Raw genomic sequence first — 23,170 nt, 5'->3', positions numbered from 1 at the left:
TCTTGCAATTGTGAAGTGACCTGCTGTGTGGTCAGCGGAATACAGTATGCAATGTGCAACTGCCTACTGCTCCAAGTGACCAGTAAGCAGAGCTGTTTGTGCCAATAGATCTTTTGCAAAAATCCCCAAAAGTTGCATGTGAAGCGTGCAAGAAATAATGTGAGCATCCTGTACATCCCTGCCCTCCCCCCTTTGTAGTATCTACCACACAACACTAGAGAGAAAGGGGGTAGTGCAGTTGCTCACCTGCACATCCTTTGTCGTCTGCTACATCCAGTTCTGCATAGGCCCTTCCCAGCATTCTTTTCAGCACCAAAGATGGCACTGCATTCTTTGCATACGGTCTATTTGCTGCTGAAGTAAAACATTGCTTGCATGATGTCTAAGTGACAGTGGTAGGACGGGTTGTGGAATGACTGGATGAAGAACAACAAATGTATGTTTATGCTTTTATTAAGACAACAGCAACAAAAGTAGTTGGGTCGAGGTATCTTACAAAGTAATCCAACACCTTGAGCCAGAAACCAGGGACCTTCATGTTCTCTCTATTATTTTTACTGAATCTTGCAGTGCAAAAAGAATGCCAGTGCTAGCTATGGGTGCATAGTCTCCACGGGACGTTGAACATGATTTTGTTCCGCTCGTTTTTCTATGCGCAAGAGAAAACTAAGAACACAGAAATGCGGGAAGACTCGCTCAATTGCGCTACTGGTATGCCACAAACGCCTCAACAAAAGAAAAAAGACGAGAAGATTTTTGAGACGTTAGTTCTACGTCTTCCACTCACAATTCATGCAATGTTAAAAGTTCTGTCTTAGGAAATTCATAAAATAATACTTCGGCTGTATGTACAGTGCTTAGCAACCTCCGATTTTCGACAACCTTGGAGTCGGCTTTGGGGAGGGACGAGGCTAGAGCTACAAAGGAAATTGGGAGCCATCAGAATGCATGCAATTGCTTCCACTTCGTAACACACTAATAGATTATCCATCTAAAGCTCACTTTATGCATTCCAAAAAGAAAACATGCATTCTGTTGGCTCTGGTGCCCAGTTTCAGTGTCAGCAAAAGCCGTGGCCTGCCCACGTCATGCCCTAGCAAACAACCGTCGACTTTGTCGCGTGTTAAATTAAAAATGCATGGTCCTACATCTTGTGGCAAATTGTTTAGGCAAACAAAACAAAAAATCCAGATGTCTTGCGACATACAAACTTGGCGCACCAACGCATGTTGCTGCTCGTTAGTACACATACCACTTCGCCGTGGATAGTGCACACCAAAAAGTACTTTGCCATGGTGGCACATCTTTTGCCAAGCAAGCAAGCAGTTAACAGTTTTTAAAACCGAATACCACAAAGAGGAGGGCATGACAGAAGCGGCTTATAGCACTCTTCCGTACTCGTCCGTAAGCACCGTACAATTTATTTCAATTTCGCACCTCGAGACGGCGGCAGCCCCCAAAGTAATGACCGAGGTGCTTTTTCTTTTTTTTTTTTTTTGTCGTGCACAGAGAAACGAGGCAACGGGCGTGCGCTTCAAAGTGCTGGCTTGGCAATGAATCTGGGCACAGCTTGTGGTGGCAGGGAAATGTCGACCGGGTCCTAGCTGGGCCTGCAGGAGACTATGTTGGCTTCGGCGCCGCGTCCGTCGACCTCCGCCTCGTCCGACTCGAGAAGTCCCGGAACGCGGTAACCCATGTTCATGAGCATCACCTCCAAGGGGTCGGCATTCATGCGACGCTGGTTGGCGACCGCTGCGTCTTCCGAGTCCACCACCTCGCGGTCTTCCTTGCTGCCGTCCTGTTGAGGATACAGACGTGGCACGCTTGGTAAGGGGGGGCATGTGGGAGGACGAACTGCATGCCACGGGAAAGACGACCATGTGCAAGTAACAGCTACCGGTGGAAGGGATGGGCTACAAGAAATGCTGACCACATCTACTATTTAACTGCATGGCATGCACGGAACAAGTCCACTTGCACTGGAGACCAGAGTAGTATTTCACAAAACCGAAATTCCAGGCAAGATTTAATTTTTCGTCCAAACACCAAACGTCTTCCGGGCTTTGTTCTTCTATGTTATATATGTCTGAACAGTTTTGGCTATTCACAAATGCTAAGAATAGTTGTGTTCTATCTATCCTTCCTTAGTCATTGTCGTCTTTCATTCCCACTGTATTCCGATTCTTTTGACCACTAGCTACCACCTTGTCTTCCTCTTTCTCGGGCTTTTCTCAAGGTGGGACCTTGCACCAGCTCAACGAAAATCATTTGCCCGATTCACGTCTCAGTGATGTCGTCCCCGCCGTCATCCTACGTCGGCCACTATGGTAGTGTTATCAAATTTGCACACCATCGCAAGCAGGCACGCTCACCTCTGGCTTGGGGCTCCATAGCCTCACCACGGGGTCGATGCCACTGGTCGCCAGCAAGCAGGTGCTGGGGTGGGGCTGCAGGCAGTTGACGATCGAGTCATCCCCACGCATTACCCGCACCAGGTTGGTGCTCTGCTTGTCCCAAACAAAGAAGGAGCCGTCGTCCGAGCCCGCCACCACGTACTGGCCCGCACTGAAGAGAGAAGCAAGATCCTTTCATACCTCGTGCTCAACCAGCCATTTTACGCGAAGGAACCATGCAATGTTCTCAACAGACATCATTAACCGGGATATAAAGCGGCAGGTTATAGTACCATCTCCGCAGCACTCGCGTGCCAAGACATTAAGTATTTATGAACTTGAGATGCACAAGAAAAGAATCGGACATTCACGGAGACTCAATTGGATGCAGTAAGTACTAGCAGCAGTGGAAGCCGATTTGAGTTTGGCTCAGGTTCTCTGGTTGCCCACGCCAATTGGCACAAATGCAAGAGGGAAATGATGACATCACAATACTCGGGATTTAAGTATGTCTCGATCATATCTTGATACACTTTGAGGCACACACAATGTGTTACAAATGAGCTGCTCCGTGCGACATAATGAGGTTACATGACTTTATGATGTTGCGCGATATTGTGACGTTGCACAACACCCAAACTTGACATCACGATGTCACGTGATGTCACATTGTCACTTGATATCGTAATATAACGTGACGCCCAAACTTGATGTCATATTGCGGCGTCTTGGGACACCTCGACATCGAGGTCGTATAAGTCGAGTGCAACGGTCGAGTGTAATGTGTCACTTTTCTCGTGAAACCAAGCCTTATAACACATTTGGCATTCAAACGACGTTTAAAAAGTTTCCCGTGCAAACACGGCAGTTGTGGCGCATTACAAGCCATCGCAGAGGTCTTTGGACGAAAGCGTAGGAGTTGCAGTTTATTGGCAGCACAGACCTTCCGAAGAAGTTTGCTTCCTTGATGTCCGTGGTGGTGTTGCAGTGGCCACAGTACCGCAGCTCGTAATCGTAGGCCAGGGACCGCCAGGTCTTTTCCTGCTCCGATATCTGAGGCTGCCGCTTGTGCTTGGGGCTCGAGTTGGCGCTGCCATTGGAGCTCTGAGATTCTGACCGGCTACCCTCTTCAAAGTCTGCAAAGGCTAACGTGAAAACGGAAGGTTTCAGACCCGTGTCTCGTGTAAACGCAAAAAATTAGAGAGAAAAGAAAAAAAAGCTGATGTTGTACTTTAGGAAGGTTGCATCAGCAGGCCTCAAAATTAGTAGCCAAGATGAGTATAAAAATGCAAACTTTCAGGAGCTGTGCGAGCAATAAGGCGGGTATAAATAGCTTCGAGTCATTTGACCAACACGACTCGGACGATGGCTTTGTTCCAGCTGCCTTATAGAAATTCATACGGGGAGTCCCCCCCCCCCCAAAAGGATTTAAGTTCTTACAGCGGAGCTGTTAAGGGCTAGGTTCCCCAGGACCGTGTCCGTGTATGTCGACACAAACCTACCTGGACAGCTAACGTCATCTATAAGCGACGGCGGCAAGCACACAACCAGTATGGTTTCCGCCGTCGCTCGTAGATGGCGGCAAGCTTTCCAGCTATAATAGAAGAATGGATAGTTGGGCGCGGTGGTGGGAATTCATCGTAGGAAACAGCGCGAAAAACAGATGACGATGAAGAAGAAGAAGCACACACTGTATCGAGTATAGCTCCGCTGGTCTTTCTTCCTTCACGAGAGTGGAAAGGCTGAATGTTTTTTCTTCAGCAAAAATGAACTACACATTGCCGAACGCTCATTCTCCACCCGAATGTAGCACTAGCGGTCCAAACCAGAGATGCCAAAGTTTTAGAAGTAGACATATTATTCAAAAGTTAGAAGCGATTTTCTGAAATTTTCAATGGGAAAATGGCAGCCAATGGAGCTCAGAAAGGGAGCTGAATGGCATCAATTGCTAAACACTGGCCCCACCATCCCATTGAAATTTTCAGATAATTTTTGAACGAGATAATGGTTAATTTTAAAATTTTGAGAGCTACATTGGGGCAGAGAAGGAGCATTCGGAGACTGTATAGTTTATTTTTGCAATGAAAAAAACCCTGCAAATTTATTTTTTTTGGAAGGGGGGGAGCACCCTGTACTCTATGTATGTAAAGCGATTCTGTTCACAATGAATACCGTATTTTCCGGTGTATAAGGGTACTTTTTTTCCAAACTTTGTGGCGGTGTGTCTTGTATACTAATTTTTACTTAGAAACTTGCATCAAGTGGGGGGTGCGTCTTATACAACCATGTGCCTCATACCTAAGACACTTTTTTTTCACAATTTTTCGGCGGTGCGTCTTATATACTAATATTTACCTAGAAACTTGCAAAAAGTGAGGGGTGCATCTTATACACAGGTGCCTCTTATACACCGGAAACTACGGTAACTTATTGTTTGGTGGGAACAGCGCAATCCAACAGTATGTACCACCAACTAGCCCAACTACACAACCTATTGATCAGATCGCACAATTGTACATACACGCCTAAAAAGATCCCATGGTTCGGTGAACTTAATAGACAAAGTTACAAATTTGACAGAGGTGCACCACGTATCAAAATAGCCTCTTAAAATTAAGGGTGGAACTCGATTCTGTTTAGGACGAAACGTTTGGGGACGTCTAAGTCCGAGTTTTGGAGAAGTTTCAACTTAGTTACACTCGGAGCCACTAAATGAGCTACGCTAAGAGCATCAGCGCTCCATTCCCCAACCGTCTTGCGGGCGCCGCCATTTTGCTGCTTAGCGCAAAGCGAAGAACTGGCGATTATTACTACTCAAAAATGCGACTTCTCCTGGTCTTCAGACGCAGTGTCGGGAATCTCGGGCGACGTCGTTTTGCTCCGTCGCGAAACGTTTGAACATTTCCGCAAGACTGAAAGTTGTTGCCCGCAATTTCAGAAGCAGCTTCCGATGACTGGCAATAATGATTTTAAGCACAGAGATAGCCAAAGCGTCGTCACTCTAAAGCGTAGCTCGTTCAGCGGCCCCATTCACGCCTAGGAAGCGTTTCCGGAGGCCTCGACGACGTTCCACGACCCCGAAAAGTGTCCTTGTTGGCGGGAGCAAGGGGGCGCCCACCTATTTCGCTCCTGGAAAAGATGGCCCTCTTGATGTCCCTCTCGAGCGCCTGGCAAGCCTGGCCCGTGGCATAGTCTGGGAAGCGCAGCTTGAAGGCCTGCAAGCAGTCGATGGCCTCATTGGTCCAGCGCAGCTCGTAAAGGCAGCGCGCCAGTCGGAGGTGGGCCTTCACGTATCCGGCCTCCAGCTGGAGCGACACATGGCAGTCGCGCAGCGCCGCGTACATGTCGCCGTCCCTGTGAAAAGGGGGATTGTTTGCTATAAACAGCTTTATTTCTGCGGGCTCAATACTCTGCCAATTTTGCCAAATGTGGGTTTTGGAATATTTCTTGGGCACAAAATTCCACAGTTGGGGGCCGTGTGTTGCGTGTTTGTTACATATTCGCGTGATCATTTTCACGCTATGTTTTACAAGTTGTGGAAAGTGTGAAAATCAAGTCTTTGAAGGATTTTGGAAAATAAATTTAAGAAAGTTCCCCATTTATTTTTCACCACTTTGATCTAAGTGGTGAAAAATAAATGGGGCACTTTTTGGAGACAAATCCTATACAGCCAAATCTCATTAATTCAAACTCTCTTAATTCAAACTTGCGGATAATTAAAACTAACGTGCAGGTCCCATCTTAGGCTTCTATACGGGAGGAAACTCTCGCTTATTCAAACTTTGCTTTGTTCAAACGAATTTTCAATCCCCCTCGAATTCGAATTAACGAAATTCGACTGTATGTAGGGTTCACAATTTTCAGTATTTACCGAAAAATTATGAAAACGGATTCATATTTTATTGAAGAACGGCGAAATGACAAACAGAAAAAGCCTTCCATAAAAAAGAAAAATACATTTTGGAGCTTAGCTTTGACACTGTGGTGATGTTGCTTCAATAACATCAGAATAAACGAGGCTGTATCAGACAGATCTGCGAGTCTTGTCTGGTTCTCGAGAGCTTTTTCTCTTGTCGGCAGCCACATTTACTCGCTTTTTTTTTTTTTGGTCCTAGAGAACTCGCTTCTCCTATCTACTTCTTGGGATCAGTCTCGGCGCATTGCATTTGAAATAAAACTAATGTCAAAGTGCACGGCTGCGATGTCGAAGTAAATTTCGTGCCTGATTGAACAGATTAGTCGCAACACGAAATCCTAGTAGAAACGGAGGTCCGTACAGAGCTCAACAAACTTGTACGGAACATGCAAGCTGCGTCTTTTCTAATGGAAGCGCTATTCTGGCAGCAGCTGAGCGACAGTTTCGCAACTCATCGCTCGATAGACCATCCCAAGGTACTACGTCAAGGAGCCATTGTTCTTCCAGGATAGCACTACCATGAGAAAAAGCATGATTTGCGTGCTCCGTCTAACTCTGGTGAGCACTGTAATGACAGAGAAAAGCTCACCATGCCCGTTTCATGAATGCCGCCGCCCGGTTGCAGTAGAGCACAGCCGAGTCAGACACCATCTGAATCGCCTTGTTGTACAGGTTGATGGCCAGGGTGTACTTCTGCTTGCCAAACTTCTCGTTGGCCTTGCACTTGATGGCCTCCACTCTCGGTGGAAGAGGCTTGCTGCTCATGGGCCTGCGACACCGATACAAACCACATAAAACATTTCAACTAGAAAACTTGCCTTGGCAAGCCCGAAAGAAAGATGCCAACGATGCATTGTGTGGAAGAACCGAAAGGAAGTAGTAAACCTACACACAATTGCAAACATTACATTCTTACCAAAAGTGTACAGTCGAACGCCTTTATAACAAACACCTCTATTAAGAAAATGCCCGTCTAACAAGGTAAAATAGAGCCCTGTCCGATTTCCTATGCGTTCAATATGTTTCTCCGACTACTACAACAAATTTCTGTTTAACGAAGCAATTGTGCGGTCCCACAAAGCAAAAATTACCGGTATTATGAATTTTTTCAGGCGAAAAGTAATTGATTTTACGTAAATTGTTGCTCTCAAGTGATGCATGTGAAAAACAAATACAGCCGTGACGGTTGACGCTGCTGCCGTGCCGCCTCTGCCGCGTCCCTTCGCTGCCGTCCCACGGTGGGTTCTCGAATTCAAATTATTTGCTAGTGTGCAACCTTGTGTCCAGATGGCGATATGTGACTACCGTAATATCCCGAGTCTTCGCCCACCCCCCTAGCGCCTGAAATTCATTAAAAAAGTGGGGTGGGCCATGTCTCGGTGGGTGAGCACAAACACTTGAAAAAAAGCGGAAAAAACCGCCTATTTTTTTCTGCGTACCTAGCGCTGATGCACAAGATATACATCAAACTCAAAACTCGATTTAGTTTCATTGTTTTATAGAAAAAAATGCTCACGAAAGAATATTTTACTATAGCGAAGTCCGTTGCTTGCATACGCGCTAGAAACACCCCCGATCTGCATATAGCGCGAACGTTTGTTCCGCGAAAGAATGTCACCACTATGTTCTCCTAGTTAGTAAAAAAAGAAAGAAAAGTCTACAAGAAAATAGAAAAACCGACCAGGCGCAACGAGCGAGCGAGCGGACCAAAGAAGCGACCAAGAGCGCAATGCTGGGAAAGCGGGAAAGCCGGCGGTCGCGTTGGCAAATACTTTGGCGTCGGGCCAAGTCGGGCGCCTTGTCAATTGCAAGCTCTTGCGCAACTTTCTTGTTTAGTGCGTACATACGTGCGTCCGTGCACGGCGGGCTATCAATGCACGGTTGGGACGCTCTGCAAACGTCTGTGTAGGGCGTTCCAGCAAAGCTTTATTTACGCGTTGGCTTTGCCTAAAATATTGCACAACCGCGGTCGCGACGGGCGGGAAGAAGGAGCGGGTTCGCGGTGACCTTACTTAGGCGGAGACAGACTTTGACCTAACACTCTGCGGTTACATTAACAAACTCTTGTTTTGTTATCTCCATCGTTTTCTTTTCGCACGGATACACGACCACTTTGGGGTCGCTCACGGAGGAAATGCGTAAACAAAAAGAAGTGTCTTTCCCTCCTTCGTTTTACTTTGTCACGGACGTCCTCCAACTGTAAGGTCCGCGGCCGCGTCATTCGGGTAGGATCGATGAGTGTTCGCGGATCGCAGAGTCCGCGCTGGGGTATTTGAAGGGGTGGGCGATGACTCGGTGTTTTTTCGGAAATCGATATTGGCCTAAAAAATGGGGTGGGCGATGGCTCGGGGATGGGCGATGACTCGGGATATTACGGTATGTTGCTGCGTAGAAAGACTGTATGCAGCAACGTAGTCAGATAACGCCATCTAGACACAAGGTTGCACACTATTAAATTCTTCAAACCCAAAAACCGAGAATGCGTGGCGCGGCGGATGCCGCAACGCCTCCGTCGCACACCTGCTTTTATTTTGCTCATGCTGTTGATTGAGTATGTGCACTCTTTTTTTTAAATATTTTGTACGTATGTCGGCACATTTGAAAGGACCCGCACGAGCAAGGGTATATGAAAAAAAAAAGTATTTTCATCGGCAGTCGCAACTCCTTTGTTCCGTCTTGGCGTTTGTTCTACCGACGCACCAATCTTCGTCAGGATCCGAAGATTCCTAATCTTGCTCGATCCGAGTCCCAAATTGTTCCAACTTGGAGCCATAATATGCGGTTGAGGAAACGTGATCTGCGACTGCGGCTGCCGCACCTATTTATATGAGAGCAACGCAGCCGCTACGAAAGCTTGCTGTGAGTGACACGAACTAGCGCAAGCCCTTGCCCAATTTAGAAAAGGCCGAATTAACACAGTCGGCAAATGCCTCTCATTCGCTGCATGATTGGGGCTCGATGTTAATGGTTTAGTGATTGTTGCGATTCATATTTTGATAAGTCAATTAAATTTGTTGTGTGGAAGTTTGGATAGGTCTCTTGTGTTGCCCAGGGGGCACTGCAAAAAGGGACTTGTTAGGACTCATTTTATTTAGTACCAACTTGCTCAGGGCGCGCCCTGCCGTCGATGCAAATACGCTGCAGACGAAATAAGGGAGTGGAAGAATGAAGTGCCTGTTTTTGCATTCCCAACTCGTAAGAAGTGCTTAGGTGTATCTCGAGCTTTTTTTATTAATGCTCGTCTGTAATTTGATGCTGTCCATTTAAATCATATGCAAGCATGTCAGAATGCGAAGAAGAGAAACAAAAACGTGTATGCGTGAGTGCACACACACACAGACCGACAAAGGAAGGGACTGAGAGGGACAGGCACAAACAGATCTAATTGTACATGTAAAGTTGATCTTACATTGGTCAGTAAAAGTTTTACGTTTTACGTTATACGCCTCGCAAGTGGGCTGATTTTCGTCTTCTGCGCATGAGAAAGGAAGTAGCGGTGACGTCAGAACGCCGAGCCCTGATTGGCTGATGGCGACCCCCTATCTGAGCGTCGTCTGCTCCTTTGCAACGTCGTCTGCTCGCAACGTCGTCTGCGTCTGTCTTACCTTTCCTGCGACTTTCGGAGCTCGACTTCGCCTTTCAGAGAGGGCAGACGAAATAACTCGAGCGGTACGTTGTTTTTGTCTAACAACTAGCAGACACGCATAAAGGGGGGAAGTCAAAGGACTCACTGGCGAGGTGTCCCGAGGCGCCGAGGTTTGTTTGCTAACAACCGAGAGTGAGCGTGTTAGTGTCCGCAAGTTCCCTCCCAAATACTTGTCCCTCCTTTCGTGTGCGGTGAGACTCCTCACTCTTTAACGGCGTCGGCGGGTTGGCGCAGTTAACGTCGTCTGCTTTACGTCTGCTAGTCAAAGCGATGGCTGCTTTACCTTTCCGGCGTCTGTCGGTGATTCACCGCTTTTTCACCGGCGAGAGTCACCGTTGCCTCGGGAAACAAAGAGATAACAAGAGGAAGAAATTACCTCTTAATCTAAAATTGAAGTCAGCGATGAAAGTATAATACGGGAAGGGTTCACAAGGGTTGCGCGGGCATATTCCATTCAGCACGCCAGCCGGTCGTGGGCAGACGGTCGCCGAGTCGCGGAGTGCCTGCTAGGCCTAACTGCAAAGCTCGCTTGGTCGCGTTCGGTGGAATCGTGGACGTTGGAGCTTTTCCCGGGTGTTTGTGGATCCAGCGTTCTTGTTCGTCGTGGTCTGTTTCAAATACTTTTTCCTTTTTTCTTGCTGCATGAAGTCGGGACGCGTGAGAAGCGCACGTAGAAAAATAAACGTCCGTGGGTCGTCGCGACCGCGACGCTGTCGGCCATGCTGATTTGATCGTAAGAAGTGCGTAAGACAGCTTCAGAGCTGTTGTAGGATTTCGTCGTAACCTGCGCAAAACTTACGAAAATTTCGTTATGTGAATACTAATTTGTTCTCAAATTTTGTCTTGCGCATTGTTTTGGCGTCGTCGCAGGAAAGGTGAGACAGACGCAGACGACGTTGCGAGCAGACGACGTTGCAAAGGAGCAGACGACGCTCAGATAGGGGATCGTGATCAGCCAATCAGGGCACGGCATTCTGACGGCACCGCTACCCCCCTGCGCAAGAAGCAGACGAACTTGCCCTCCGCATACGTTTTGTCTCACACGAGCTCGCCACTTTTTGTTATGATTTACACCATCTTGTCCACTTTAAAACCAAAAGATAGTCACGGTCGTTAAACAACTCTCGAACTGTGCTCGAGTTCAAAGACTATACATTTAGGTCATTGAATATTGTTTTTTTTGCTTTTCATTTTTGGTGCAGCTGAGAGGGTTTTAATACTTTGTTTGGAGCCGGCCTCAGAAGCAATGGCAACAGTGACACCGTGTGCACGAAGCTGATAGAAAACAATTTGGCGCGATTCGGCATTTTCATATATACTTTGGAGATATCCTATTTTGTTTTGCTGAAGTATTGCAGCAAATAAAGCTTTCTAAAAACAAGGAAAATCAAGCTTTTTTTGTTATACATAGTATGATGTGGTTTATATCAAGAAAACAGTTTTGAATTAATCTGCACCTTATGATAAAATCAAGTTTACATTGAATCTTTCTTTTACACTATTTTCAACGATTGGGCGGATTGAAGAATCCATTTCCCGTGCTCAAAAAGACTAGTGAAAGACAAATGGCTTTTTCTGTAAAGTGATTTAAATAATATATATATATATATCATTTAGACTTGGATAATAAAATTGATTTATTTGATGTATTAAATTATATATATATATTTTTTATTGAGACGTAATTAGTTATGTATTTCCAGTGCGCACAAGCAGCAAAACGGAGTGGTGCATTTTGATGGCACTCACCCCCACTTGGCACAGGAGGACACGCCTTTGGAAGCTTCCGTGGGTGGGACGACGCCATTGGGCTTCATCCCATTGGATACCACTCCATTGGACATCCCGTTCTTATGAGCGCTAAACCCATTGGCTGGGCTGCTATTTTCTGACAGACCTGCAGAAACAAAGCGGGTTGCTCACCCCCTGCAATGGTTTCGACATCACTGATCCCAATTAGAGTGCTTAGCCTACATGGGTAAACCTGTCACCATAATCACTGACAGAACAAGAATGCAGGGTGTGTCTCTTGTTTGACCTCTCCGAACTTCAAGTACCCAAGTGAGCTATATCACTATGTCAACTACAGGTTTTCCCCCTCATTTTAATCCAAGCGACGGCCATTTTAATCCAAGTGCCACCAAATTTAATCCAAGTGCCACATAATTTAATCTTTGCGCCACCCAATTTAATCCCGGGGTCAGTCAATTCAATCCACAATAAATATATGCAATTAATGTCTTCGGTGGTCATGTTTGCTTACACATTTGGTAACTTAGAATAATTGTTTATACAATTAGATTTTTCGGGGGACAATTGAGCGCTTATCCCTATTGTGATTACTTGGGGTTACCAGTCCCACTATTGACGAGGCTTAGTTGATATGTTGATTACTCTTTTTGTAATATTGAGTTATCGAGGCGCGCTCGAATTTATTTTAGCTGAATAGACGTTTTGTTTAACCTTTCTTATTACTCGTTGCTACAGTTCAGATGATACAAGTACAATTGCAATTTATGATTACTATTTTGATTACTTTGTGTTATTATACTTCCAATTGATATATAATAAACTCAGTTGACATTATTATTACTCTTTTGATTACTTCGAGTTACTTTTAACCCAGTGGACTTGAATTCGACCGAAATGACATTGGGATGACTCTTAATTACTTTGAGCATATCTTCATACAAACTTATTTATTATGAGCCTAATGTATATTATGATTACTCTTCAGATTACTTTGAGTTACCTTGACCGACCCATTGAATTTGTCCTATTTCACAATTTGGTAACTCTTCTGATTACTTTAAGGTCACATTCAACCAATTGGTCTTTTAAGAGCTCAATTCACATTTTTGTTACTCTGTAACAGGCTTGAGCTGAGCTAGTTGGATCATACTTCAATTAAGGCCAGCTGAACTAGAAAAAAGTTAAAGCCGTTTACAAATCCCTGTAACGCCGAATTGGAGCGCAGCTCTTGAGGAGGAGTAGGGAAGGGTACTGAGGGGGGTCACGTCACCTGCGTGTAGTCACGTGACCCCGGGGGGTCACGTGAGGGGTCACGTGATCTTGGGGGAGGGGGGGGTCACGTGACTTCGGGGGGGGGTGGGGGGGGGGGGGGTCACGTGACCCCCCCAGTTACGCCGACGCCGCTCAGGCTGGAAACGGGCCCCTAAAGGCCGGTTCTCACATGCAGCGAAGCGCTGATGTAGCGCTCCTCACGTGCCGTCAGCTACTTATCGTCTGCCATGAGCAACAGTTTTGACGGTGCGATACAAAGCTGGTGAACGCTCCCATCAGCACGCGCTTAGCGCGAGGTAAGCGCTATGCTTGTAGCGCTCCGCTGCATGTGGGAACAGGCCTTAAGAGCTGCGCTTTAAAAAAAACACACATAAAGAAAAGACCATTCACACCGCTGGACTAACAACTGATTTTCTTTTTCTTCCTCTTGTACTACGAGCCCTACTTGAGAGAACAATTCTTTTCCTCTTTTTTGTTTCCTAATTCACTCTTTTGTCCCAATTTATCCTAATTCGGCTTAATTGACATTGTAATGAGACTTGATTATCTTCTGCTAATTTTAACCAATTGATTTCTTGTGGGCATAATGGACATAATGATTCTTTTTTTTTTATTTACTATTAACCCAATGGGCCCAACTAACATATTGGTAAATCTTTTAAGTACTTGGAGTTATTGTGCCACCAATTTATCTATCATGAGCTCAATTTTCATTGCAATTACTCTTGATTATTTCAAGTTGCTATTGACCCAACGAACATTAATTCGGCTTAATTGACAGTTTTATAATTCTTACATACTTTGAGCTAATATCGAACCAATTGCGTTCTTATGAGCTAAATTTGCATTATGATTACCCTTTGAGATGGTTCGAGCTGCTATTGACCCAGTATTTTGATTACTTTGGGTTATTATACAGCCAATTTAATAATAATTAGCTATATTGATAATTTGATTACTTCTAGTTACTTTTGAGTTACTTTATACTTCACTTCAATTACCCTGGACACCAGAGGGCGGCGTCAGACCAGAAGTCCTTCCAGTGAGCCCTTCTCGTCCGACGGCTTCCTTTGGTGTCCGCGATACTTCCGAGGTAAACAATCTTTGATTCCGATATTAATAGAAAAAATGTAGAGCCCTCTTCTTTCATGTGAAGATGGAGGACCAGCGAAGCTATTTTAACGTCTAGGGCGATGCCTAGAGGACGACGTCTGAGACGACCTCAATGACGATTTCTAGGATGACCTCGAACACCGCCTAGAGGACGACGCCCAGGACGATTTCAAAAACGACGTCCAGGACGACCTTAAGGACAACCTGGAGGACGACATTTAGGACAACCTCAGGGACGACGTCTAGGACGACCTTGAGAACAACCTCGAATATGACGTCTAGGACAACCTTAAGGACGACGCCTAGGACAACCTCAGGGAAGACGTCTAGGGCGACCTCAAGGACAATGTAGAGACGACCTCAAGAACGACCTCGAAGACGACACCTAGGACGACGTGTAGGACAACCTCTAGGACGACTTCAAGGACGACATCTAGAACGACCTCAAGGACAATGTAGAGGACGACCTTAAGAACAATCTCAAGGACGACGTTTAGGACAATCTCTATGACGACGTCTAGGACGACCTCAAGGACGACGTCTAGGACGACCTCGAGGTCGACGTCTAGGACAACGCTTAAGACGACCTCAGGGACGACGTCTAGGGTTGCCTTAGAAGTCGTCTTAAAGTTGCCTTAGAAGTCGTCCTAGACGTCGTCCTTGAGGGCAACATCTAGGACGACTTTATGGCAACCTTGAGGACAACACCTAGAGGACGTCGTCCTCTAGGTGTCGTCTTCGAAATAGTTTTAGAAGTTGCCCTTGAGGTCATCCTAGACGTCGTCCTTGAGGTCACCCTAGACGTCGTTCTTGAGGACTTCCGAGAGGTTGTCCTTGAAGTCGTCGTAAACGCATCCTTGAGGTCGTCTTGCACGTCGTCCTCAAGGTCGTCCCCCAGGTCGTCCTACAAGTCGTCCATAAGGTCGTCTCAGCCATTGTCCACGAGGTCGTCCCTGAGGTCGTCCTAAACGTCGTCCTCGAGGTCTTCCCAAAAGTCGTCCTTTAGGTCGTCCTAGACATCGTCCTTGAGGTCGTCCTAGACGTCGTCCTCCAGACGTCATCCTTGAGGTCGCAACAGAAGACAAAAAGTGCATATACATATATTCCACTATGAGCAGCAAATAAAAACTTTAAAAAACTTGTGTAAACAAAGGAAAAGCAAAAGCATGAGTGCTACTTAACATTACTTTGTAGGCTTCTCAACATGCTTTGCAAGTAGTAAATGTGAAGTTTTGTGTAGCAACACACCATCTCTGGCAAAGTTGTGGCTGTAAACATCGTTCCCCACTAGACCGGCTTAAATTCTTCGGATACTCCAACCTAAATCAGGCAAGAGGTTTGCTGACAAGGCTTACTTTTGCACATCCCATTCGTATGGAGAGATGAGAAGTCCTGGAGGTCGAAGCTTTTGGGCTGTCGAGGTTGGTTGATGTTAAATAAGTATATCTGTTCGCCACCAAGGTTGGCAAGAAGTTCACTGCCGTCGGGACTGAAGGCAACGTAGGTGGAGGCCAGCGTACGAAACCGCTTCCTTGGGTACTTCAAAGGCAGGTGGCCTGAAACCAAAGCATTTCAAAGCCATGAGTGAAGAAAGTTTAGTTCTACTTTGTGGAACAAATAAAGCAAGTGACATAGAGACGTGTGTCCTGTCCCCATTCTTTCTGTCGTCTCCGGTTTTAACGATGAATATCATCCTCCTTTTTCTCTCTACTGGAAATAAGCAGTTCTCTTTTGGTGCACGAGAATAATGTGATGATGAATAATGTGTAAGTCAGTGCTAGGGTGACCATAATCTACAGCATAGAAAACAAGGTTCAGGGGAGGGAGGAGGAGGGAAGGGGGGGGGGGGGGGGGGGGCGGGACAAAAGAAAAAGCAAACTTTACTACAACTATTTAGTCCACTGTAAAAATGCACACTTTCCCAAAGTTCTTCACTTAGTTGAGTACACGAGCACATTTATTCTTCATTTTAATCAAAACTGAAGCATGACTAATACAGTTAAGGCCCTGTCACAGTGAGGCAACAGTTGGACCACCTTATCCGGCAACACGTGAAAATTGTGTTGCTGGCGACCCTGCCACATCACGGCAACAACAACAGTTGGGCAACATGTTGCTGCTGCCCGGCAACCGTTTTGGTCAATTTGTTGTACGACCACCCTATTGCATTGCGCTGAAGGCACACCCTTTATTGTATCAAAATGTTCATCATTCGCTGACAAAGCGGATAGCCCTAACCAAGGACATATATAAGGGCATATATGTTCAGAATGTGCGCCATCATATGAAGTGTTTTTGTCCGGTTCTCTCATTCATGCGATTCCTATTTCTACTGTAAAACTGTGTTAGCACCGGCAGTATTCCAAAGCGTCTTTTGTAGAGTGGTGTTGAGCTCAAATGACAGTGCTTAAAAACTGCAACACCAACACGATCGACCTTCATAACAATTGGTGGAATAAATGTTTTTCAATGGTTTCTATTTGCCTATCGCCTGCTACCAATGTGATTGCTTCATTCCCCAAAACATCCTGGCCATTTTTTAAACAAATCAGGTGTCTGGTAGTGGCTGTTTCTAAGTTTCAGGCATCGAACAGTCATAATCAGAGTAATCGTTTTAATGCTTCGATTTTTTTAATCTTTGCGTTTCTGAATTATTTTTAGTATACTTCATCAGTGGGTGAGTAGGCATGCCTTTTTATTTCACTAGCAGTAACGTGAGCTGGTCTCTTGGCAGTTCCAATTTCAACACAAGTATGAATGTTCACTACTGTCGCTGTGACCATTTCAACAATCCCTTTCCAAAATCACGCAGTAAAAACATTCATAAAATTATTGTATTATTTTTTTTTTTATTCTTTTTGATTCAGAGATTACCCCGCAGTGCCCGAGGGCATTGCAGCAGGAGGGTTACAATGCTGAAAAAAAACACATCTTCATTCTCACTGCACACTTGCAGCTCCGACAGCCATTTCCACTCTCGTATCGTTTTAACAAAAAAAGAGTTGGTGTAGATGCTTGCCCTGGCATGGTACTCTTTAAATTGGAAAGCATGATCATTACGCTTTTAGAAATATAATACGCCTGCCAGCCTTAATTATTGTTAAATAATGTTTTCCAAGTCTTTATTTGAGTAAGACGTTATTGATAGAGAACTAGCTTTGCCATCGAAGCTATGTGTGTTGTCGTGTTGCCGGCCTGAAATCCACTCAGCCAGCGCTGATCGCTGGCTGAGAAAAACAAACATTGTCCAACACAAGTTGTTGCTGTTTGTGCTGCCGAAAGCTGTCATACCAACGCAACATTTTCATTGTGGTCCATGCTGTGCTGCTGTTGCCGTGATGGGACAGGTTTGTCGGACAACACGGGGAGCGAGCAACAAGCTGCCCGACAGTTGGACAACGTGTTATGTTGCTCTTGCCATCGTGTTGCCTCAGTGTGACAGGGCCTTCATATAGTAAAGTGTCCCAAACAAATGTCTCTACAAGCAAATCCTATCGACAGATGGAACCACAGAAATAGCTCTAAGTTTACTTTGTGGGGGGTAACATTTATATAGTATGTTTACTTTTATCAAAAGTATTATGTATTCTTCCAGATTTCTTCCACTTCCACACGCAAGGCTTCAATGAGACAAAACGACGGGACCGCAGAAAAGCAACTCTAAAACAGGACTGTCCCAGCCAAAACGGGGCATCTGGTCAACCTGGTCAGTGGGGCTCTAAAAGCTGCCACGAGACGACACCTCTGGATAAGTGTGTGCAATTGTGCAATCACTTATATGTGATGCAAATTCTGGTACTTTGTTTCACCTTATAACGAACCGTAGATGACGTTACAAGACATTGAAGCCAATCCAATGCTGTGTGAGTGTTTCGTGGTCTCCAAGAAGGGTGCGGCGACATGCAGGACGGATAGTCACATGACACATTCGCAGCGCCAGATTGGTTGAGATGGCTCCTAACACCTGCTGCTGTTCATCGTACGGTGAAATGGAGTATAGAGACCCCAGGCTATAGCAGTCAGCCTGCACTGGCTAAATTGAGCATCCATAGCAGAGACATTAAAAAAGGCTATCTTCCTGCCAACTAAATGTCCACACAAGAAATTTTATTTCTAAACATTCTCACTTACAAAAGCAGAACCACTTATGCATGCATTGGTGGGTTTCTGTAGTGCCATGTGTGCAATGACGTGAGAAGTGCAGTTACGTTGACCTGCCATGAAGCAACAATACCATTCTTTAATAACATGGAAGCAAACATAACTCACCAGCAGCAAAATAAGTTACACAGCCAGGAGGGAGGTTATCGCCGTCCGTCTCTGACCTCGAAGCATTGGTTTGCCTCCAGAGCTGCATATGGCCAAGCCATCAGGGTATGAGAGACATGGATTTTACATGCCTATAAGTGACAAATAAGTAACTTACCATAGTTTTATTTTGTGCTAAAAGTGCTAAACAAGTCGACCTGGCAGATATAGTTTTTTTAACTTCCTATTATGTAATAATAAAATCAAACACACCTCACAGAGTTCACTACTCTCGCATCCAAGTTCAAACTCACTGTGCAATTTTGTTTGCAAGAAAAGACGTCGGAAATGACAACTCACCTTTGTGGTGCTGATCATACGTCGGTCGTAGAGGCGGATGTATGAGTCGTTGGCGCCGACGGCCAGGAGGTGGGGCTGCAGTTGGTTGACCGCTATGCACTTGGCCTCCACGTTGCGCCCCAAGTGGTAGCCCAGATTCACCAGGACGTTGCCAGACTCCGAGGAGCACTGGTGGGCCGTCCGGTAGTCAAACTGCCTGCAAGGCAAGTCTGAGGCTTGCGTGACTATCCTACGGAGTAGTTACGTGGTTCCTAGCATGCAAATTGCGTGAATATACTACTTTCTAGTCTTACGATAGGACAATGTCAGGGCAATTTAGTACAAGAACGTAGATTGTAAATAAATTATTAGCCCGAGAAGATAATAATTCCCAGATGTAAATTGGTGCAGCTGGGTTGGATCTGGAACCCAGCTAGGTCCAGTTGGAAATGAGACTCAATCCAGCCAAATCCAGTTAAATTCTGTCCCATAACCCTGCTCCAGCGTGACCGATTGTCGTGTGGCTCACGATGTCTTCTAGATGCCTGCGGCTCATTTTCGAGGAAATATGGTGCGTCCCGGCAACGCCGCAGAGTACGTCTGACATCTGCCATGAAAATTTGACATGGGATTAGAGAGGCTCACAAAATGACCCCGTCCTCGGCCGCGCTCCAGAAAACGAAGGGCACGCTGGCTGCGGTGGCCAGCCGCTTGACCCTGCTGGTGTGGCAGCTGCACACCATTGTCGTCTCTTTGGCCTGCACGTCGTGCACCCGGATCTTGAAGTCCGCCGCACCGCTCACCATCATGCTGTCCCCGGAGTAAGGCAGGAACTGCATGTAGACAGAAAAAGAAAAGAATTACACAAGCTTCATTATTTTGACGAAGACTGGGAAGCAGAAATTATGTTGAGCGCAAACTACAGCCTCAAAAAAATCGATGTCACGTGACTCGAGGCAACATGACATAGTCACATAGCACCAATTTACCCGCTAAATTTGGTGGGAAAATTGACGTCATGTCACAATAGGTTTCCCGCTAAGATTAGCAGGGAGACTATTGTCGGTTTCTTGTTGAAAGTTCTTTGTTATGTTCTTCACAACGTTTTATCATGGAATTCGGCTGATAAAACAGATTTTGTGTTAAAGAGTGGCTGGCCCTGCGAGTTCATATTTCCTAATCATAGTCATATTTCCTCTTTGATACTGAGCATATTACTTACTACCTTCTAGTAAGAAGAACAGATGGAGCATATAATAACTTCCGAGCCTATCGTGCTAATCCAGGCGCTCACCCATGTCTGCCGCTGCTCCTAGCACTCCGATGCAAAACGGTGAAACTCGACGCGCTCGCACTGGTGAGAGGTGGCGAGAGACGACACGGAGTCATGCGGCAGACATGATAATCGAGTGATTTCATGAGGAGTAAAATAGCCTGGTTGTGTATAATCACAGTATTCGTCATACTACTATTATTCAATGTTTTCTCGCAAACTTTAGCTCCTGAAATCGCCAACATCATCTGAAAATTTAAACAATGTCGGCGGTCAACCTGTTAGTGCATTAACTGGACAATGCGTTTGACAAGCAATGTCAACTGCTTGTCAAACGCATTGTCATTTCACCTTAACTCAAAGCACAGCTGACGCTACGAGCCAATGGAACCAATTAAGCAGCATCAAAGTGCAACATCATGGCATTCGTCCACCCTCCCGTACGTGTTCTTTTATAGACTAAATCAAGTGCAGCTAATATCTCTTAGCTTGCGTTTTAGTATGTGCATTCGAGGTTGTATGTGTTCAAGCCTTCGAATGTGCTTCAACCTAAATGAAACAAACTATGCGGCGAGTAGACACGCTGTGAAATACATATCTCTACAATTTTCCTTTCCGACCAATAAAATATTTTTATTTTTTGTTTTGCTTAAGCCTATCTTGGCGCAGGTGTGGCGCAACTCTTAGGAAATATGGCACTTTGGCACAAGATGTGGCAGACTTTTGTTCATGGTGCAATTTGATGCAAATGGCACAGCACTTCCATCACTGCGATTACATATAGCAGAGCAACTGTCAAGGAAAGCTTGACAAAACAGCCTCCTGTAGTTGCCAGTGTTGTTTTCTTTCTCATATTTTTTTACGATAGTTTGTTTTGGGGGTTGTTGGTATACTTTACATGCCCTATGATATGTAAAGATATGTTTACAACTCTTTAACAAGTAAAAAAAAAAGATTGTACCTAGCAAAATTTTGTAACTGTCTTCACTATCTACTCAAATCATTGCAACCATTGTTAAGAAAAACCTCCATGGAGGCTTACCTTGACTGAGAAGACATTGCCATGGTGTCCGCTCTGTACAGTATGGAGCCGACGGTGGCGGAAAGGATCCCAGAGGATGATTTGTACATCGTCCGAACCGCTGGCGAGGATTCTGGAACAGAGCACACTACAGTTCAGGAAGGCTCGTTTCCCCAATCTAATTATTCACACACGGGAAAAAACAAAGAAACATTAAACTTCCATTGTTTTGGTATGCAACACAAATAAATAATGTAAACAGACTGAAGCAACTGATTTCCTTTTGAATCACACTAGGAATAAATGCTTCTCCTCTAAAATGTATATAAATACATTATGCATGTAAAGAAAATCTAACTTGTGCAATCTAGACAAAAAAAAAAAAAAAACAGATGATGTTAAAATTAATTTTCCATCCCCAAGCACTTTTTTTTTTTTCTTTCAGACATCAGCCCTTTCTGGGTTTTTTGAAAGGCCAGATTAGGCTCATAACTCCCCCAGTTTCTTATTAATAACATTCACTTACTCTCCTCTCTGATTCCACTCCAGGCAGTTGACGCATCCTGTGTGGCCCTTAAGTTCAAAGGAAACATTTCAAGTCACACCACCGTGTCTCATTAAAGAACTAAAGTAGTGCTGCAAAATCACAGTACCTCAAGTTCTGCTTCAAGGCCAAGCCTCGCAACAAGATCGTCAGTGACTTGTAGCTTTCGTTGAACATGAGCAAAGCATTTGTCCTACAAAATGTGTGAAAAAAAAAAAAGAAGAAAAAAGATGTTTATCTAGATCAGTTGCGTATGTCACAGCGCCCTAGCAGAGGCAGGGTTAGACAGGGAGCCTCTATCCATTGCCCCAGTTTGAAAGATTATCGAACTGACAAACACCGAGGGTTATGCAATCTACAACAATGCCTTAGACTTTAGTACTACCGTTGACAGGTGAGCCGCTTGAAAGCAGTGCAATCTTATCTAGGGTATAGGTCGCTCTGTCCACTGGGGGAGACGGTGATGTCAATGTACGCTCCATATAACAATTGTTGTCTCTTACCTTGCTCTGCCTCTCGTTTAGTAATTTGACGACCCTTCTTTCACTTTTGTAGTGCTGTGCCATGTTTGACTGGACACAGAACCTACTTCATTTTGCCTGGAAAGTAGAATAAGAATATCTTTCAATGAGTGCAAGAACGGCGACACTATGCGTCGAAATAATCGCGGCTACCACGAGTGAAACCACACAGAAGATTCACGCAAAGGGAACTTAATGGGTCAAACACTAACGCCGACTTGGGTGCTTTATATATCTATCTATCACGGAAGTGTACTCTCTTCAAAAGAAATGGGGGCGAATTTAAGATCGCCAAGAAACCCGCGCCTGCGTGCATATTCGAGAAGGCAAGCTAGCTTGCCGTCCTTCGTGGAAGATGTCTAAATCAATTCTTCTGTTGCGCTGCCTCCTCGATTATACCATTATACGTAGGCAGCAGCGAACTTGCGCAGTCGAAAAATCCAAAAACAAATATAAAGAACCCGTAAATCACGTTCCTCGACTCCGCCTGCCCCTTCGGTTGCGCAAAAATGAACATTTCAGGACAATAGCCCTCGACGGTGTAAAATCTGCACAAAAAAAAACCCTAATATTTTAATTGATTAATTATTTTATTCGCGAGCGCGCGTATGGACCGGATCGGAGAAAGTCGTTGCCGTTAAAGGCTTATAAAGAAAACAAATTGACATCTCCAAATTATGGCATCAGCTTCTTACCGCATTAATCCGCAATTAGAGCCCCGAATTAAATAGTAAGGAACCAACAACAAATGCAAATAAATTAAATAAACCGTCACATGCGTTATGGAACGTAGGCGAGCGACTTATTTTTTTCTAGGCCTACCCGCGAGTTGCGGACGACAAGTACGGATATGCAGCGATAGAATCACGGAAACGATTGCCACGATAAGGTCGTTGAGATTACCAAGAGTCGATTTTTATCAACGGTATTGGAAAGCCAAACTCACCGTCACGACAAAAGTGCGACCACCAACGAGTCACCAAGTGAGACATTTACGGGGCAACCCCATGTTTACAAACTACGTGAAGTCAATCAGCTGACTGACTCGATCAACGGGAGGGCAAGAAGATTCGCAACAAATAGTACATTACTAAATACTCAAAACCGGGTTTCATTGCAGGCGCCATTATAT

At 45.2% G+C, this 23,170-nt stretch overlaps 1 protein-coding gene across 1 annotated transcript; it reads right to left on the bottom strand.

Moving 5' to 3' along the window:
- Positions 1-435: 435 nt before the first annotated feature.
- LOC8053549 (WD and tetratricopeptide repeats protein 1) lies at positions 436-23,103 on the bottom strand. The gene is made up of 15 exons (XM_029993083.3): positions 22,985-23,103; positions 22,021-22,116; positions 21,627-21,710; positions 21,500-21,546; positions 20,995-21,106; positions 19,325-19,512; positions 18,701-18,896; positions 18,362-18,443; positions 15,448-15,648; positions 11,705-11,852; positions 6,899-7,078; positions 5,512-5,747; positions 3,337-3,538; positions 2,373-2,565; positions 436-1,798 (listed from the first exon to the last, which is right to left on the bottom strand). The coding sequence occupies exons 2-15, from the start codon at positions 22,081-22,083 to the stop codon at positions 1,601-1,603; spliced, it is 2,130 nt and encodes a 709-aa protein (XP_029848943.1). The 5' UTR covers positions 22,084-22,116; positions 22,985-23,103; the 3' UTR covers positions 436-1,600.
- Positions 23,104-23,170: the final 67 nt, after the last annotated feature.

This window comes from Ixodes scapularis, unplaced genomic scaffold (assembly GCF_016920785.2).
Source record: "Ixodes scapularis isolate PalLabHiFi unplaced genomic scaffold, ASM1692078v2 PGA_scaffold2__306_contigs__length_199485367, whole genome shotgun sequence".
Classification (NCBI taxonomy): Eukaryota; Metazoa; Arthropoda; class Arachnida; order Ixodida; family Ixodidae; genus Ixodes; species Ixodes scapularis.
This window is presented reverse-complemented; position numbering and strand designations above follow the sequence as displayed.

Bases quoted from the DNA above. Each gene is read 5' to 3' on its own strand.
- LOC8053549 (XM_029993083.3), bottom strand. From the start codon at position 22,083: ATGGCACAGCACTACAAAAGTGAAAGAAGGGTCGTCAAATTACTAAAC. The intron at 21,107-21,499 runs GTAAGTGAATGT...GCTCTGTTCCAG, and splicing joins GAGTGGAATCAGAGAGGAGA to AATCCTCGCCAGCGGTTCGG. The intron at 19,513-20,994 runs GTAAGCCTCCAT...GTCTACATGCAG, and splicing joins GCAATGTCTTCTCAGTCAAG to TTCCTGCCTTACTCCGGGGA.